Genomic DNA, 19,645 nt, shown 5'->3' on the forward strand with positions numbered 1-19,645 from the left:
CACAAATCAACATGGCTAGTGTGGCTGCATCATTTGTGCTTAATCCAGTGCAATACCAATGGTTCAATTAGGAAGAGTTCAATTTTGGTAGTATAGGAAAGCTTATTAGACATTGCAGAACAATCAAAAATTGAACAAATGCAAATGGGAGTGAGGAGTATAAACTTTATAGCTGAACTGCTTTGTGGAACATGAACATTGTTGTTGTTGTTTTTTAATGAGGGCAATGTCTATCATTGTACTTTATAGACTGTTGGCTCCTTTTAAAGGTTAGCTTTTCAGTTACAAACAGTTCTAAAGGTTTTTTTGTTTTTGAGGAATCTCCCTTTGAGCCACTTATGGATTTATTTGCTTACACTGTACTTTGTCTGTATAGCTTTGTTTCTCTTTCGTGGTTCCTATTTTTAGTTTAAATGGACAGTTTTTAAGTTGTTTTAAATAATTATCACTCACTGCTGATTGAAAGCAATCAGTGACTTAATACTCTGCCTGAAGTGCACTTGTAAGGCATCTCTAAGAAGTTAATATAAATGCTCCCTTTTTTGTTTCGTGATTGATCTGTTTAGTTTAGAGAGTGTGACATGTGAGTGTGATATTACTTCAAGAGGTCCACGTTCAGGAGCTGAAGGCAAAACATTCTTACCCATTCTTGAATTATTTCATAAATCTGACCCATCAGCATGGATAGCCTCAAAGAAATTCTATATTTGGATGATTATTAGTGATAGATGAGCCTTGAAAAACCTGGAGGGTTTTTGATCCAGTTTAGATAAGCACCCCAAAATAGGGATGCTTTTCCAGACTTCTTGGATTTGTAAAACTAAGCTGTGAGTCTTATGGGAACAGGTTCCCTTGAAAGATTTTCAATTCCACTTTCAGGACTTTCACTTCTGGCCTTGGATTAAACCAGAAAGTGCAGCGGTACATCACAAGTGAAAAACAGTGTGTGGGGGGGTTGTGGGGAGGGGAGATGGGGTGTTAGTGAACGGACTCCTCTCATAAATTGTGGTCAATGGAGGGTGTATAATATATTTTAAGAATCTGGAAGGAAGGGTTTCATGGAAAAAAAACTAATCCAATTACTATGAAGTTCTTCATTATAATTCACTTCTGGAGGAAGAGCATGCATTAGTCTATTGTAGATCTGTTATGCTTGTCCTAGCTTGCAGCTATCAAACCTACACTCTGACCCAAGTGACTTTTTATCCCTATTGCTAATGTGCATGTCCTTACCTTTCTCTCCTACTTATCATGTTCCTCTAACCTGTCCAGAAATCATCCTCCTTGCCTGTCACTGGGACTATGCCATCCCCCACTTCAATTTCTTTTGCTGCCTTCCTCATCCTTAGTATTGTGTTCAGATGTCTTGTCCCCACTTTCAAGGTTCTGTATAACTGTGCTCTCCTAAATCCTGTCTTTATTTCTTAGCATTCTATCCCCTTCTTCACTCCACCAATAAACCTTGAATCAGCTCTTTTATTTTCTGTTTTCACTCTCCTCTTCATTCTCTTTCCATGCTGTCCCCTATTCCTGAACTCCCTCCTTATTCTAGTATATGGTTAATCCCTCCCTGAAGAAACCATTTACGTTTTCATTTCAGGAAGTGGCTTAGACATGTACCAAAGCCAGTTTTTGGAACTTCATCAAAGATTGTTATATGCCGAAAAAGAAAATAAAAAAAGATCCCGTGAGTTGAGCATTGTCCTGGATGCAATTAACCGAGTAATAGCAGAGAGACTGAACTCTACAGCAAATCATACAGGTTTGTGCTCATAAAAAATTTTCTTCCTAAAGAGATTAAATTATTATATACTCAGGACCCAATTCTGCTTCCACTAATGTTAATGGGAACAAATCTATTGACTTTGATGACGGCAGCATCAGGCCCTTATATGTTTAAAAAGAGGGTGAGAGAAGACTTTTACCATTCTTTAATTAGGTCCTAATAATACTTACCTAATGCGTGACAATTTATGGGATTGGATGCTTGGAACCTGAGAGAACTCTAAGAACATTTTTCTATCATTCTTTTCTCCTTTTATTTGTCTTGTGAAGAGTCCTTCATGCTTTACCTTTTTTCCCCAAATTTCAAAAGAGGGGACATTTTAAAAAAAACAAACTATGAAATGTTTCCCCCTTTCTCATCCTACTTTGCTTATGAGAAGCAGACTAGAATGCATTTATTACTGAAAGTCTCTCTTTCTCTAGCATCTTTGCACTCTCTCGCACCTTTGGTACATTTTTAAAGTTGGACAACAAATACTAGAAGTAATTCCAATTCAGTTAATCATATTTGGTTGGCCTGACTTTCCCCTGTAATTTAATTAGAACTTTTATTCACTTCTCTTTCAAAAACACATTAGGCCCTACTGCTTCAGCAGCTACTGCACATACTCAGGATGATCTACCCCCCACTCTAGTGGTTGCAGTCTGATGGATTAGGCAGTTAGCCCTGTCCCCTGGAGGAGCAGTAAAGCAGAGTAGGAGCTGGCCATCACACATCCCTGTTGATGTAAGCACAGCTTTCTCCAAAAGCTGTTCTCATTGCTGCTAATCCCGTTGTCAAGAGGGAATGGAGAGAATGAGAGGAGCTGCCTTCTTGTGGGGAGATGGATTAAGGGATCTTATGTTGTAGTTGAAATGTGGGACACTGGTCTCAACACAAAATATTTAAGAATTATTTCTCATAGTTTCAAATAGAATACATGGCGTTAAATATACATAGAAAAAAACTTTGGGTTTTTATAATTAAAATATTTTATTAAAAATTAAAAGGGAGGAGGAATTAAGATGTGCATCATTGTCTTCCTGACCACTTTGCCTGTATGTGTTATCCTGTTTCCTCACTTGTTTTGTGTTTTGTTTTTTAGTTCCCAATCCAACATTGACTCAATGGGATTATTCACAAGTTTAAAGTTAAGCAAATGCTTAGGTGTTTGCAGGATCTGGCCTTGGATTATAAATTCTGGAGTAGAGGCCATGTTGTACGATTTTTGCCCCATGGCTACCTCAGTGAGGGCCTGATTGTGACTGAGATCTAAATAATAATTTGGGGCAGTTCTCTTTCCATATTTAGAAATCAAGGTCAGCTGGGGAAGAATTTAGGAAACTGTACCTGGTTGGTGGTACCACACAGGAAACCAGGTAGGGAGAGGAGAGAAGGAGATATGCAGTAACAACTTTTTCTACCTGTACAAAACAAAATCATACCTTATGCATATTTAGGCACTGAGGCTGCAAGGAACTCCTTGCAGGATCAGAACCTGATTTTGTGTGTGGCGAAAGGCAATCTTTGAAGAAGCAGCTTTTCACCCCTCAATACAGTGATGGCTGAGTGGAGAATTCCCACCTAAACAACACAATGGTTCAGAGTGTCTATAGCATTCTGCCCATTAAAGCTGGTTGAAAAACGATTTCGTGAAAAATTTTGAAGTTTCCATTTCACAGGGCTCAAACCAAACATTTAAAAATGCTTTTTGTTAAATATTTTTTTTTAAAAAACTGAATTTTCATTTTCCCAAATTCTGCCCCTCTTCTCTTTTGTGTCACTGGGTGCAATAAAATTAACAATATTCACAATTTTTTTCACTTCTTCCTTTTTTCCTCTCTTTTCCCCATTTTTCCCTAGTTGAGGGAGTTTTGAAAAGTTGAGGAATGGAAAAAGGTGTAGAGGGGAATGTGGAGAAAAAGCCGTAGACATCATTCATTCTTTTGTATTCAGTGGGAAAAAAAGAAAAAACTATTTAAAATGTGCGGTTCAATTCACAACAAAATGGAAAATTTCCCTTCAAAATTTCTTGTAGCATTTTTTTTGTCAGTCACATTTTTCCCATAAATTCTATTTTTAAGCAGAAATATTTTCTAGTTGAAAAATTTTGACCAACTCTACTGTCCATGTTGTAAATTTCACTGTCCATGCTGTCCCGGGTAAAGAATGGAAAAGGCAGGTAACAGGGAGTTGTGGAGAACAGGAAATCAGAGTCCTGTTTCTGCTAACTTGCACCCAGTAAGTAGGTTTTGGGGGTTTCTTTTTCGAGTGATTGCATATATGCATTCCACTCCACATGTGTGTGGGCCCCAAGCACAGTCACCAGAAATTTTTCCCTCAGTGGTACCCCTGTGAGGGCAGCTCGAGTGCCCTCAGGTGTTGTGCACTCATAGCACCAGTATAAAGTGCCCAGCCAACCCGGTGCCCCTCAGTTCCTTTTTACTGCCCATGATGGTCACTGGAACTACTATCCTTGCTTTGGCAAGCTCTGTAGTTTTTTCCTTTTTGCATTTCTGACCATAGTTGTAAATAGTTTAGTCAGTTTTTAGTGAAAACCCAAAAGCAAAGGAATCCAAGAAACTGGATTTATTCGGTAGAATATTTTATTCTTCAGGTTTGCAAACCAGCAGGTGTTGTTAGGCAGATATGATTTCAACACGTGGGACTCATGCAGAAGTTCAAGGACTTGCTCCCTCAGGCTGCCAGGCAAGAGTTCTCCATGTTGGTGGACAAGGGAAAATCAGTAGCAAGGGCCGCGTTGCAAGCTGTTTTGGATGCAGCTGATTCGGTGGCCATGTTCATGGCTACAGCAGTAGCCATGCATAGGAGTTCATGGCTACAGTCTTTGAGTCTCCTGCAGGAGGTCCAGCAAACCCTTCTGGATCTATCTTCGAAGGAGCTTCGATCTTTTCAGAACAGACTGATGTGAAGCTTCATTGGTTAAAGGACTCTAGGGCAAGCCTTAAGTCCCTTGGTTTGTATACACCAATGACTTCAATGAAGTATTACATGTCCCAACAGCCCATTCTGTACTCTGCACCGCCTATCTGTCAGGATCTGCAGAGAAAAAGAAGCAAGGGTTTTAGGCATAGGCCATCACCCCTTGCTATCTCAACGTCTGTGCTTGCCCACCTAGACGTTCAGAGGGCTCTAAGCAGGCCTTTTGACAGGACACTTGAGGGTGCCATACCAGTTCCCATGATGCTAGACCCTGTTTCTCCTTTGTTTACAACCTCATCTCCCACTTTCTCAGTGCATGGTTCTGAATCACCATGGACCATTCAGTGTTGAAAATGGTGGAAGTGAGATACACCCTCAAGTTTACTTCCACACCTTCGTCCCGTCCTCCCTCCCTATCTCATTTCAGGAACTTCTCTCATGAAGAACTTCTGGCCTAGGAGGTTCAATCCCTCCTTTGGATGGGACCCGTGAAAGACGTTCCGGAGCATTTAAGAGGGAAAGGGTTCTACTTCCATTATTTCCTAATCCCAAAAGCCAAGGAAAGTCTCAAACTCATTTTAGACCTGCGCCACCTCAACAGCTACCTCAAGAAATTAAAGTTCTGCCGGGTCACCTTGGCATCCATTATCCCCTCCCTGGATCCCTGGGACTGGTACGCTGCCCTTGATTTAAGAGACACCTATTTTCATATATTGATATACCAAGGTCACAGAAGGTTCCTCAGATTCGTAGTGAACCACAGACACTACCACTTCATGGTACTCCCGTTCTGCCTGTGTGCAGCTCCGAGGGTGTTTACAAAATGTATGGTGAAAGTGGCAGCCTTCTGAAGAGAGCAGGGGTGCAGGTCTACCCTTATCTGGACGACTGGCTAATCAAGGGATGGTCCAGGGCTCATGTAGTATCCAGATTTGGGCTCATCTAGTCGATTGTCAAGGCTTTAGGCCTTTTGATAAATGTGTAGAAATCTACCCTCTCTCCAGTATAGAGGATACAGTTTATCGGAGCGGTGTTCAACTGCTCTCAAGCCAGAGCCTACATTCCAGAGGATCATTTTAAGACAACTACATCTCTAATAGCACACCTCAAAGGCCATCCCATCGCAACATCCGGAACTTGTCTGAGGCTTTTAGGCCACATGGCTTCGTGCACATATGTGGTGCAGCATGCAAGGCTGCGCCTCAAGCCCCTTCACACTTGGCTGGCCTCAGTGTACTCACCAAACTGCCACCATCTGGACTTTGTGCTCACGGTGCCCCCTCGTGTTCTTGTCTCCCTCAATTGGTGGGTGGACCTGCTCAATATTTGTGCATGGGTTCCCTTTATATGGCCCCAACCGTCAGTGACCCCAATCTCTGATGCATCAGCACTTGAATGGGGAGCTCATTTGGGGTTCCTCAGAACTCAAGGTCTTTGGTCTCCAGAAGAACTTTCTCTCCACATCAATGTCCAAGAACTCAGAGCAATTCACCTGGCCTGCTAGGCTTTCTTGCTGCATATTACAGGCAGAGATTTGTTTGTTCTTATGGACAATGCTGCTGCCATGTTCTGTCTCAACATGCAAAGAGGAGCTCACTCTTCCAGCCTATGTCAGGGAGTGATACAACTATGGGAATTCTGTATAGCCCACTCAGTCAACCTAGAGGCCTCTTACCTTCCAGGAGCCCAAAACGAGCTGGCAGATCTCCAAGCAGGACTTTCTCGAGTCACCATGAATGGTCCCTTCACCCAAATGTGGTGAGGGATGTTTTCCAGCAGTGCGGGACTCCCCAGATAGACCTATTTGCAATCCAGTACAACAAAGTGTCACCAATTCTGCTCCCTGTGAAGCCGCAGTCCAGGGTCTATCACACATGCCTTTCTGATACTGTGGATGGAACACCTTTACTACACTTTTCCCCCCCTGTCCTGCTTGTACACAGAGTACTTCTAAAGATCAAGCGGGACTGGGACCAGGACCAGGTCATTTTGATAGCCCCAGCATGGCCCTGCCAACACTGGTTCTGCCACTTTGCTAGGCCTCTCAGTGGTAACTCCAATCCCACTTCTGTTACACCTGGACCTGATCTCTCAGGACCATGGTTGACTGCTCCACCTGAACCCAAGCTCCCTTCACCTAACAGACTGGAAGCTTGATGGCTAAACCTCAAAGAGCAGGCTTGCTCAGCGGAAGTTTGTCAGGTTCTACTAGGGAGTAAGAAGCCGTCAACCAGGGCTACTTACCTTTACAAGTGGAAGCAGTTTTTGGTCTGCGTGTTCCAAAGCGGGATCTCACCCACGTAGTCATCCTTACAAGAAATACTTGAGTATCTATTACACCTGCAGAAGCATGATTTAGCTATCTCCTCTATCAAGGTTCACCTTCCAGCAATAGTGGCTTTCCACCCCCGTGTGTATAACCAGTCCATGTTTTCACAGGCTGTGTCCATCTAATTTTTGAAGGGACTAGAGATGATATATCCTCAAATAAGAGAGCCATTTCCTCCCTGGGACCTGAACTTGGTCTTATTAAAGCTTATGGGACCTCCATTTGAACCGTTGGCAATGTGCTGCTTATTGTACCTCTCCTGGAAAGTGGTTTGCTTAGTGGCCATCACTTTGGCCAGGAAGGTTTTGGAGCTCAGGGCCCTCACATCAGAGCCTTTATATACAGTCTTCTTTAAAGACAAAGTTCAGTTACCCACTTTTTCCTTACCTGACCCGTTTCCTACCAAAGGTGGTAACGCAATTTTCTAACAATCAGGCAATCTACGTTCCAGTCTTTTACCCTAAGTCGCATACAAAGAGGGAGAAGCAGCACCTTCACTCATAGGGCTCGCCTAACATCCAAGCTTTCTACATAGAATGGACTAAACCATTCAGAAAGTCCACCCAACTGTTTGTAGCAAAGAAGATGAAGGGTCTCCTGACCTCTTCGCAGACAGTCTCATCCTGGATTAAGTCTTGCATTCATGCTAGTTACAATCAGGCGGGGGTGCCGCCTTCCAAATATCCCAATGGCTCATTCCACAAGGTCACAAGCACTGTCAGCAGCATTCGGCGGGCAGATCCCTGTCCTGGATGTTTGCAAAGCAGCGACTTGGTCATTGGTGCATACACTCTCCTCCCATTACACCATCATACAGCAGTCCAGAGATGATGCCCAATTTGATCAAGCTTCCTGCAGTCTTGTGTCCATGAACTCCAATACCTCCACCTATTCAACTGCTAGGGAGTCACCTGGAGTAAATGCACATATACAATCACTTGAAGAAGAAAAAACAGTTACTAACTTTCTGTAACTGTTGTTCTTTGACATGTCCATTCCACAGGCCGTCCTCTTATCCCTCTCCATAGGAGTCTCCTGGAAGGAAGGAACGGAGGAAGTACGGGGTCGGCTGGGCACTTTATACCAGCACGATGAGCACATAGCACCAGAGGGCGCTCGAGCTGCCCTGACAGGTACCACTGAGGGAAAAATTTCCAGCAACTGTGCTTGGGGTGCGCACACACCTGGAGTGGAATGGACATGTGCAACACATCTCAAAGAACAACAGTTACGAAAGGTTAGTAATAATTTTTTCTTTGTTTTAGGGTGCTTCGGGGATTGCCTTCTGATGATAGACAACATTTCCATTTCTGAATCAATAAGTCTGTTATGGAGCTAACAGCTGTGGAGCTGTAGCTTTTCAGGGTTCATGCAGCTTGGAAGGCTATTATTGTTTGTGTTGGATAGAACTCACTGCTGTATAACTCTGGTGTAGAATGCCTTCTGTCTTCCTACCTCAGTGTGGACTGCACTTCAGGGCTGGTCTACACTATACAGTTAGATCGACATAAGGCAGCTTATGTCAGCCTAAATTATGTCAGTCTCTACACTACAGCCTTCCTCCCACCAATGCCAGTTCCCTACTACACTGACATAATAACTCCACCTCCACAAGAGGCTTAAGGCTTACATTGGTGTAGTTAGGGTGATGCAGAGTCTGTGTAGACACTGCATCCCTTACGTAGACTGTCTTGTCAATTTCACGGCAGGAGCTGTGAAATTGACAAGAAAGCCCCTGCTCCACTGGAGAGCTGGGCAGCTGGATCCTGCTCTGGACAGCAAACTGGGATGAGAAGCCCGAGTGGCCCCCCACGCACTCCCTGCCCAGGGAGCCATGCAATTGACAAGACTGCCTGGCTCCCAGTGAGGAATGAGCAGGCAGAGGGGGCCGCGAAGCTAGGGGCAGCTGGACCCTGCTCTCCAGTGGTGAGAAGCCCCGAGTGGCTTCTCCCAGTCAGGGCCGGCTCTAGCTTTTTTGCTGCCCCAAGCAGCAAAAAAAAGCGCCGCCCCCAGCCCCCCTGCTGAGCGTCGCGCCCCCCCCCGCCGAGCGCCGGAGCCCGCCTCCCCCCTGCGCCGAGCACCGCCGGAACCCCCCCCAGCGCCGAGCCCCGCGCCGCCCCTCCCCCCCCAGCGCCGCGCCCCCGGAGCCCACCCCCGCCCTCTGCCGAGCGCCGCCGGAACCCCCCTCCAGCGCCGCGCCCGTGCCGCACTCCCACCGAGCGCCGCGCGCTGGAACCCCCCCGAGTGCCAAGCCCCGCGCCGCCCCCCCCCCAGCGCCGCGCCCCCGGAGCCCGCCCCAGCCGAGCGCTGCCGGACTCCCCCCCCCCCCCCCCAAGCGCCGAGCCCTGCGCTGCCCCCCCCCCCCCAGTGCCACGCCGCCGGAGCCTGCCCCCGCTCCCCGCCAAGCACCGCCGGAACCCCCTTCCAGTGCCGCGCCCACGCCGCCCCCTCGCCGAGCCCCATGCAACCGGAGCCCGCCGCCGGAGCGCCCCCCCCGCCAAATGCCGCGCCGCGCTCCCCCCCGCCACCCCTTACCAGGTGCTGCCCCAAGCATGTGCTTGGGTGCCTGGTGCCTGGAGCCGGCCCTGCTCCCAGTTTCTGGCAAGGAACGGGTAGGGGAGAAGCTGTGGGTGACTTCCCCAGGCTCCTGGCGGGGAATAGAAAGCCCGGGAGGTGGGGGGGCACCAGCCTGCCAGGAGTCCAGGAGGCAGTGGGGCAGCCAGGCTCCCGTCAGAGAGCTGCCAGCAGAGCTGAGAGACGGGCTATCAGCTCCCCATGCTGACCCTCTTAGGTCAGTGAAAGCAGTTCTGGTGAGGAGAGACACTGTCAATCCAAGGAGGGTACAGTGGATATGCACCACCGCAGTAATTACTGCTGTGGCTATAAATCGACCTAATATAGGTTGACTTAAGTTTGTAGTGTAGACATACCCACAGTGGTACTAATTACTGTGAATGTACATTGGTTAACTTCAGAGGGAAATGGCCAGTGCACATTTTACTTGTATGTCAGTCATGATAATTATGGGTATGAATTTGTCTGTACCCATTGCTGGAAAGCATTTTGAAATCCTTTTGGATGAAAAGTGATGTATAAATGTAAGCCACTGTAATATCTTAATATGGCCTATGTGCTTTCACAAGTATCTAGCAATTATTTTTTGTTTCAGGTATCCATTTTATGAAATTCTGCAATGAAAGGAACTCATTGTGAAGCACAATGAGATTCATACCATGTAATAACTGCTTTTCAAGAACTATAAGCATCAAGTGCTTATATTATTGCATTATGACCAGAGGTGTTAGGCATGAGTCTGCTCATTCCTATTTTTATTTCTGGCATATAATTTTGCTTCCCTTTTCACTTTGTGCCATTCTTTCCTTCCCTTTCTAACAGCTTACCTTTCTTTATTATTATTTCTTAAATTACCCAGAAAGTCAACACTAAAGAGAGAGGTAAAACAACCTCTGAAGATTAATCAAGCCACATTGTTGATATGTTTGACTTTGAATCTTCTTCTTCGTAGCAGGGAGATGTCCTTCTCAGAAACCCTTTGACTATCAAAACAAATGATAGGTTTCAGAGTAACAGCCGTGTTAGTCTGTATCCGCAAAAAGAACAGGAGTACTTGTGGCACCTTAGAGACTAACACATTTATTTGTTTGGTTTTTTTAGAGGAAAATTTGAAATGGGTTAAAAATTAACACACAGACCTTTCAAAAGGGAGGGTATATTCAAACATTAGAATAAAAGTTTTGGAACATTATGCTCCTGTCAAAAAACCTAAAGAATCTTGGACCAAGGCTTGGGGCTCAGTTCCATCAAGCTCAGACTTGGTGGAGCTCCAGGAGGTAGGGGAGAGAAAGGTGACTAATTTATGACATACCAGCAAGGATTTGCAAAGCACAACAAACTCTAGCCCCATCTATCACTTCTCCAACATGGCATATATATGGCTATTCTGGCTCTATGATGGTGTGACGGGGTGTATATACCCTGTTAAAGGTTAAACAAGTTAAAGGACTGCTGGGAGCTGAGTAAGCCCAGCACTGTGACACCTGAAACAGGTGCTGGACTTTGAAACATGATCTAAAAAAGTGGCTGGCTGGGAGGAAGAGCAGACTTTCGGCTCTCACTGTGGGTGGGAAGGTTGGCTGGGGCCAGGAACTCAGGAATGGTTACCTATGAGAGCCCTCCCCCACTCCCCTTAGGGTTTGGAAGAGTTGTGTTTATTTTGGACTTTGGGTACTCTGGAAGGGATGGAACTTTTATCTGACCTAGCTGGAGGGCCAGGTCACCTTAACCTGAAAGCTGTTGGCTCAAGGCCAGGATGGAAACAGAGGCAGAGCCACTGCTCCACTACACCACACCATATGAGGGCATGCAGGAAGGGTGTGTAGCCACTGATGGGTTTGTGCAACTTGGAGATTACCCAGTACCATCAGAACTCCAGTTTTCTGGGTGTTTTGCACAGTCTGAAAAGTATAAAATCTCTAGAAGCAGAGCTGAGGATATGGCCCCTGAAGTCTTCTCAGTCCTTTCTCAGGCAAATCAGAGGAGTTTTGCTCTCTTTCAGGCCTATATATGTGCTTGTTCTCATATATACCTACATGAGCATGGGTAGTTCCAGGGACAGGGAGGGAATGACACAGGCAGAATTCTCATATAATGTACATAGGAGTTTGACCTGTGTCAAGACAGCAGAAATAAGCCCTGGTAAAGTTAAGTTTTATAATGATTTCTTGCTAGCTGCTTAGCAGGTACACATTTGAGTGAAAAAGATCTTTTGCTGCTCATGTGCCTTTCTTAAAACAAAACAAAGAGTAAGGTCTTTCATTTAGTCCTATCAAATATTTATTAGTTTACCTAATGGTATCCATCATCTTTGCGCATCGGGTGCCTTCTATTAATTACTGGTAAGTGGAAAATATTTTTGTTTCACCAGTTTAATTGACTTCTGAATGATTTTAGGAACAGGCTGTATAGGTTTTTAGTAGCTTTTCTAATCCTATATTTTAGCAATTTTCTAGCATTTATTCTGAATAATGTATCACAAAACTGGAGCCCATAGAAATGTAATATTTATATCTAGACAGCTAAAGTTAGCAAATGACAATTATCGACTTCAGTTGATTGTATTTGATAATTTTGGATTATTTTTATAAATTCACATTTGGATTATTTCAACATTGGTAAGTATTTTAATTAAATGTCACTTCCCCCCCTTTTTAAATTCTGACGACTCAAGAGTAAATAAGTGCTACATATTACTCTTCACTACTGCATCTTTTGTTTGCTCAGTATCTGTTTAAAGGTCATGGTCCCATTGTCCTTGTAAACAATGGGAGTTTTAACTGTATAAGGACATCCGATTCAGGCCCTTCATGTGCTCAGTGAAAAACTCCATGTATTGCATTCCAAGAGAGAAGGTTCACCATTTGCCTGCTGGGAAACACTGAAAGTTATGGATTAGGAATTACTGATATTAATGATATTTCTTGTTTATTTACAACTGACAAAAATTATCCTCTCCAATTGTTTGTTACACCCACTTGTTGGCTCTTTTCTCAAATGAGGCCTAATCCTGCAACTGTTTATGCATAAGTAGAGCACCTACAGAGCCTCACTGAAATCAGTGGACCTGTGTATGGATGCAGGAGTCTGCCTATGTGCAAGCAGCTGCTGGACTGGGGCATTTAACAGTAAGATCTCTGGTCAGCGAATCTCTTACTATGTTTTTTGTAGAAATCCTAATACAGTAGGATCCCAATATGTTTGGGACTTCTGGGTGCTACTGTAATACAAATTAGAGCTGGTCAGAAAATTAATTTTCCATCCTGCAAAAAAAAAAAATCATTTAAAAAAATGATTTGGGTCAGCTGAAACAAAACATTTTGATACACATGAAGTGTTTCAATTTTGACATTTTAATTTTTTATATCAAATTAAATGTCAAAATGAGAAATCAAACCTTTTTGTTCCAAAAATATCAAACCAGGACACTTTGACAATTTCAAAACAATTTTTGCAATTTTTCCTAATTTTTCTTAAATCCGTATAATTTTATGAAAAATTTTGGTTTTGTTGAAATGGCATTTTCTGACAGCAAATTGTTCTGAGGAAATGTTTCTGACCAACTGTAATACAAACATATAATAATAATAATCTCATTTGGGGCCTGTTCCTGCAGTCCATCAGAGACTTTGGGAAACTTATTTTTGATTGAAGGAACTGCTCTTTAACTTCTGCAATCAACAGTAAATCTAATCATTCATCACCATGAAGAAGAATTGATTTGATCTACAGTAATCTCTGATAAAATGGCTCTGATTTAATAAGCTTGCATTTGTAATATGCTATACTTTTATTTGAGGGAAAATATTTGTCAGAATAATGACCTCAGTCCTCTTCTGTTTTTGTTTTTTAAGATGCTATGAAGTGGAAAGTGTTAAATCTCACCAGCAAACTCCCTTTGCATCTTACAAACATACACTACTACCTACCTCACCTCCGGGAGCATGAAAACAGCCTTTACCCAAATGTTGTCATTGGACAAGGGAGAACTGGAGGTGAGAGCTAAAATTTAATATTTGGTGGCATTTTTCTTTTCGCTCTGAAGAGACATACAAGGTTTGTGGTTTCAAAATTTGGCCTATTAATATATATTTTTATCTTTATTATACCTGTTTGAAAATACCACTTAATGCTTTACAGTAGTTCAGTACATGTTTTTTCTGAAAATAAGTTCTAACAGCCTAGCAACTAACTGTACAGTTGCAAACTTCTCTGTGCATGTACTCGGTAGAAAAAACATTGGGGAAATATATGTATTCAGACCTCAGAGGTGGTTATAGGTATTGCTAGTAATATAAAAGTTATTAAATATAATTTGTCTGTGACCATGGAAATTGTTCTTAACTATTTTCAGGGTTTTCATTTAAATTTAGAATCAGTGTTTTTATTTAAGGAGCCCTTAAATTTAAGCTGTGCAAATTTACAGTTGCTTCTTTTTGCACCTGCAAAAAAATGTAAAGGGAAACTTAAAGGTGTGGTTGAAAATCCACTCCCCCTCCAAAAAAACAACAACAACTAAACATGAAGAAAATAGTTCATTATCTTTTCTTAGGGAATTTCAGTAATTTTACTTCATACCTGACATCTACAATTTGTCAGAAATTGTTTTTAGTTGTGTATTATTTGAAGCTTCATGATCACATTGTCCAGAGTGAGCATGGTGATAAAAGTAATGAAGGCTTAATTTACATCAGTAACTATTCAAACTTTTAAATTGTTCTCTCAAAAAATTTTCAAACATACATTTTTCTTACTAGGCTAGGAAGGTTATTCTCTTAGAATATTAATGCTTATATCATAAAAATCCTATGGGACTCATTATTCTGTTGTACCCTTCTTAGAGGAAGCAGGACAACAGCTTGCTTTTCTTAAAACTTAACTAAAAAGTGTACTTTTGATTCCCATTTCCTGCCACTCCTCCATCAACTTTTCCCATATCCCTCCTGACTATAGTATCTGGGTGGCATGCATAGGAGGTTGCATAGTATCATTTTCTCCTTCACCAGATGTCAGGAGGTTGTCTTCCCTTCCAGATATACCTCAGTGATCTTACCTCAAAACAATCTATTATTCAAATGTTTTAATTCAAACAAACACAAGATCTATTAAAAACAGAGAAAAAAGTCGAATCCACACCAGCTCTGGGCCAGGACTCCAAGGGTGAGGTCCTTCTGCAACCTTGAACAGACCACCTCAGATATACCTTTCCTCCCATTCCACTGATACCAGAAGTTCTAAGAAAAATTTGCCATGACAAAGCTTGGGTCACTCTCATTGTGCAGAACTGGCCCAGACAATTTTGGTTTTCAGACCTTCAGGGGATCTCAACCCATCTCAACCAAAAGCATCGGATCCTTTCCAGATCATCTGAATCAAGAGAACAGCAAGGCTAGACATCGCAACCCAGGCCCTTTTTTCATGGCCTGGTATTTGGGTGGGCATCAGATTTAGAGCATTCATTTTTAAAGGCCTGAACAGCAATCTGTTCTTAATCAAAGCAAAAGGGCATCCACCAGAAAATGATATCTGGCAAAATGGAGACATTTCTCCACATGGTCACAACAGAACCAATTATCTGCACAATCTGTGGGAACTCTTATTTTAGATTACCTACTCACTGTCAAGATGTTGGGTCTTTCCATTAGTGCACTGTGGGTACACCTTGCAGCAGTCATCAATTTCCATTCTTAAGGATGCTGTTTTTACTCATCCAACAACAACCAGATTCCTGAAGGGTCTCATTAGAACTTTCTCACTGATGGTGAAACCAACACCACAATGGGATCTTAATCTTGTTCTTTCAGTACTTACCAGACCTCCCTTTGAACCGCTAGCCACTTGCTCCATGTCCTGCACCTCCATGAAAGTCACTTAATTGCCATCACATCAGCCAGAAAAGTGAGTGAACTGGGAGTGCTTATGGCAGATCTGCCACATACCACGTTTCATAAGGAGAAGGTTTCCCTTTGCCTCCATCCAAAATTCATCCCTAAGTTAATTCCTGAGTTTCATATGAATCAGTCTATTCACTTACCAGTATTCTTTCTAAAACCTCATGCTTCCGATGCTTCTCTTTACATCTGAGGGTCTTTGGCATTCTTTCTGCAGATGACAAAAAGAATCAGGAAAATGCCTAGACTATTTGTTGCTTTAGTGAAATGATCTAAAGGACAAGCATTATCTGCTCAGATCCACTCTAAGTGGATCTCTGTCTGCATTGTTCTTTATCAACTGGTGCATATTTCTGCTGTAGATGAGGTGAGAACCCATTCTGCTAAAGCACAAGCAACTTCTACAGCATCTCTTTGAGAGATAGCCACCCTACAGATGTCCAGTGTAGGTATCTGGAGCACTAGCCATAATTTTATGAAACATTACACATTAGTCCAAGCCTCTACTTATGCAAGCAATTGTGGGGACAGCAGTATTACAGACTGCTATGCCAACTGCATCCTCACACCTCCCTCCTGTTTGACTATCACTCATATGTGGAATACACATAGGGACCGGCACTGGAAGATGGAATGGAGGTTACTTACTGTAACTGGAAATTCTTGGAGATGTGTGATCCCTATCTGTATTCCACTGCCAGCCTTCCTTCCCCTGTGCTTCAGACTATGACTAGATTTGTGGTAAGAAGAAGAAATGGAGCAGAATCAGTCCACACTGCCCCTTATACTCTCAGTTTGGAGCAAGAAGAGAATGATTACGCGGGTGTGGATTGACAGACACTACTTGCTAGAAATCTCTGATCTGAGGCAGGTAGTACACGCATGTACCCACGTGTGGAATACAGATAGGGACCATTCATTTTAAAGAACGTCCAGTAACAGAACCTCTATTTTTTCAAGATACTGTACACATGTATTCCATGACCCGTCCTCTATCCCCACTACTACAGAAGCATCAGGAGTCAAGCGGTGAAGCAACCAAGGTGCAGTTGGACTGGCCTGCTCTCAGTGTCCTCAGTTGGAGGTAAAAGGATAGTTGGGCGCATGTGCCACTCCAACGGGTCCTGCTGACAAAAAGTCTTGGGCTCAAGTGCATTGGGTGCATGTATACCAACAATAGAATATAATGTGGACAACACATCTCAAAGAACAGCCGTTGCTGTACAGTAAGTAACCATTTTTTTGAGGTATAGCTCAACCCATAAATGGCATATTATCCCCTTCCTCCCTACTTCAATTCTTAACATCAAACACAAACACATTTCCTTGGTTATAGCATGTTTATTATCCCCAGTTATACCATGGCTTCAAAGTAGGAGCACAATGTATCCCTGACTCTGTTTCCTTGACCACTTAGGGCATTTTGGAGAGGCACCCTCTCTGGCTGTCCCTAATGTTTAGACAGTCTCCCTACATTCTGCTCCCATCTATCCTTCAAGATCTTTCCCTTGCTCTCACAGTTTTTGTTCAAAATACAGCAGGCACTTATCACACAAGGTACATAATGAGAAACATCCAGACTTTTCATAATGTACTGATACTCACACTTCAGTCTTCCAAAAGCACACTCCACTGACGTTCTGCAACTACTCAGGGTAAAGTTAAACCATTCCTTTCTCTTTTCAAAGCATCCAGTGAAAGGCTTCAGAAATCAGGGAAGTAGAGTATAAGCTGGATCTCCCACAATGACAAGACAAATCTTAAATCAATGTCCATAATGTTCTGGAGAACAAATAGTCCATTGCTTATCCGTTAAACGGGCCTGAGTTTGCCACCCTGCATTAATATTGGTGAATCTTCAACAGTGATCAACTGGACCTCGCAGCACCATGGAAAAATACCCCTTTCTGTTGATGACGTCTTTGGCCTGGTGTGTAGAGTAGAGAATAGGCACGTGTGACCCATCAGTAGCCTTTAGACAGTTTGAGAATCCCATCTGCACAAAGTCATCAATAACCTCCTGTACAATGCCAAGTTTTATGACATGCCACTGCAGCACCCTCCTTGTAGCATCACAAATCTCCATGACAACAGCCCCAGTGGCTGATCTACCAACACCAAACTGGCTAGCTGCTGACTGTAAGCAATCAGGAGTGACGAGCTTCCAGATGATGATGGCAACATGATTCTTTATGCTCAAGGGGACTCTCATGTTGGTCTTCTGCCACTGCAGTTCTAAAGTGAGCTCTGTGCAGATTCCTAGGAAAGATGCTGTGATAGAGCCTTCAGTGGTTAGGTGGCCTAGTGGCTAGATCGTTGATCAGAGGGGTTGGAGGGAGAACCAGACCCTCTCCAGGGCCCTGTGTAGTCCAACCCCTAAGCAGGGAAGACGGGTCTTCCTCCTGGCCGGGTGAGGATAGAGAATTCAAGATACATTTCCCTAGGCTACTTCCTATTAAAGTCTCTTTAGTCTGGGGTGTGGCCCCGCTAGTTCAATTCCCCGCTTAGCTGCAGGCTCCTCTTGGTAGGGGAAGGCTTACTTGCCTCCAGTGGGTGCGTTGGCTAGCAAGTCGCTGATCTGTCCCTTCAGGCAGCCAAACAGAGAGCTCCTGCCTCCTCACCAGTCAGCCCCCAATTGAGCCAGGCTCCCTTCTTTTCTTCCCCCTCCATGTCTGGCATTAGCTGCAGGTGTAGAGGGGCGGGGCTAGCTCAGCCCACAGGTTTTCTTGAACTCCTGCTGTGCAAGGCAGCAGTTTCTCTGCTCCTTCACAGTTGCCTTTGTCATTCTGACGTTCTGCTGGCACTGTGGGTCATCTCAGTTCTGCATCATAGCCCTCTGCACCAGTAACTACTAGTTGGCCAAGTCCAGAAGCAGGACTCCACTGAGTAAATCTGCTCAAGAGAAATGCTCTGCAGAAGTAGTTACTCAACTTCCTCCTCATTCATTACTATTAGCTATATTGCTGCAGCATTGTGGCACTCTGTGCCTCAAAGCAACACCCTGAAACCCCCATATTCACCACTGTCATATAATTATGATATGTTTTGTACAAAGTATGCCTTGTCAGGTATCATTTTAAAGAATGGACGGAATGCTGCCCTTTAGCATGTGCTGTCCCAGGCATGTGCTTCCTCCGCTGGTGCCTGGAGCCGGCCCTGCTTGATTCAAATCCTGTTTAGTTTATAGAACTCACATTGCAAATTTACTTAGGTAACCAACTTTGATCTCTACACTTACTACTTATAGGGCTAGTCTTCGCTACCACGCTATATTGGCGCAGCTGCACCGATGCAGCTGCGTTGCTGCAGAGTGTCTGATGAAGATGTACTATGCAGATGGGAGAGTGCTCTCCTGCTGACATAGTGTGGTGCGGACACCCCTGAGTGACATAACTTACATCAATTTAAGCGGTAGTGTAGACACTTACTTAATCACTTAAAATCAATCTTTCAGTAGTTAATATTTTACCTAAAACAGTGTGTTTTGGTTGAAGTGCTTGGGAAATCTCAGCTCAGTTTACAAAGGCTAGCGTGTGTCCTCTGCACATCGAGGGAGGGATGGACTAGGTAATGAACTTACACTGGTCAAGCTTCTAACCGGGGGAAGACCATACAGTTTTGGGGTGCAAGGCTGGGGAGCTGGGGGAAATTGGCTGAAGCCTCTCTCTTGTTGGTTCATGAGTGGCTGGGAGACGCATTCATGTAACTCAGTTGGGTGTGTCCCTGCCTATGGATGTCTGTGTACGTGCAGTACTTGCCAGAGGTTTGTAGCTTGCCAACAGCATCACAGTGTGAGAGGGCGCCCAGGTTGGTGGGACAGAGTGCTCAGCAGTCTCACAGTCCAAGCTGCACCCCAGGAGCACCGTGACAAGCATCAACAGCCCTATGAAACAGCAGAGCCAAATGCATCCACCCCCCTGGCTCCAAATGCACAGCCTGATCCTGTTTGCTACATTGTTGTAATGACTGTTATGATTGCAATGTTCACCAGTTTGTCTTCCGTGCTGCTTGACAGCAGTTCTAAAATGGCTCTGGCAAAATTAAAGGGAGTCAGGAAAGGAGTAATGGAGATTTGTTAGATTGAGCCCCCCAAACCCAAAATTTCTGTAGTTTTGGGTAGTCATCCCAGAATGCACCAAAAGA

General features: G+C 43.8%; 1 protein-coding gene across 5 annotated transcripts in view; it reads left to right on the forward strand.

Annotated features, from left to right (window-relative positions):
* The window catches only part of MGAT4D (MGAT4 family member D), a 94,663-nt gene that overhangs the window by 30,335 nt on the left and 44,683 nt on the right, over positions 1-19,645 (forward strand). For 4 of the 5 annotated variants that reach the window (XM_054031153.1, XM_054031155.1, XM_054031156.1 and 1 more), the window contains exons 2-3: positions 1,601-1,762; positions 13,466-13,606. In XM_054031153.1, coding sequence (XP_053887128.1) covers positions 1,601-1,762; positions 13,466-13,606 — 303 coding nt within the window. The remainder of the gene's footprint in view (positions 1-1,600; positions 1,763-13,465; positions 13,607-19,645) is intronic. The other variant, XM_054031157.1, reaches the window with a different exon arrangement.

The sequence above is a fragment of the Malaclemys terrapin genome, chromosome 5 (assembly GCF_027887155.1).
Source record: "Malaclemys terrapin pileata isolate rMalTer1 chromosome 5, rMalTer1.hap1, whole genome shotgun sequence".
NCBI lineage: Eukaryota > Metazoa > Chordata > Testudines > Emydidae > Malaclemys > Malaclemys terrapin.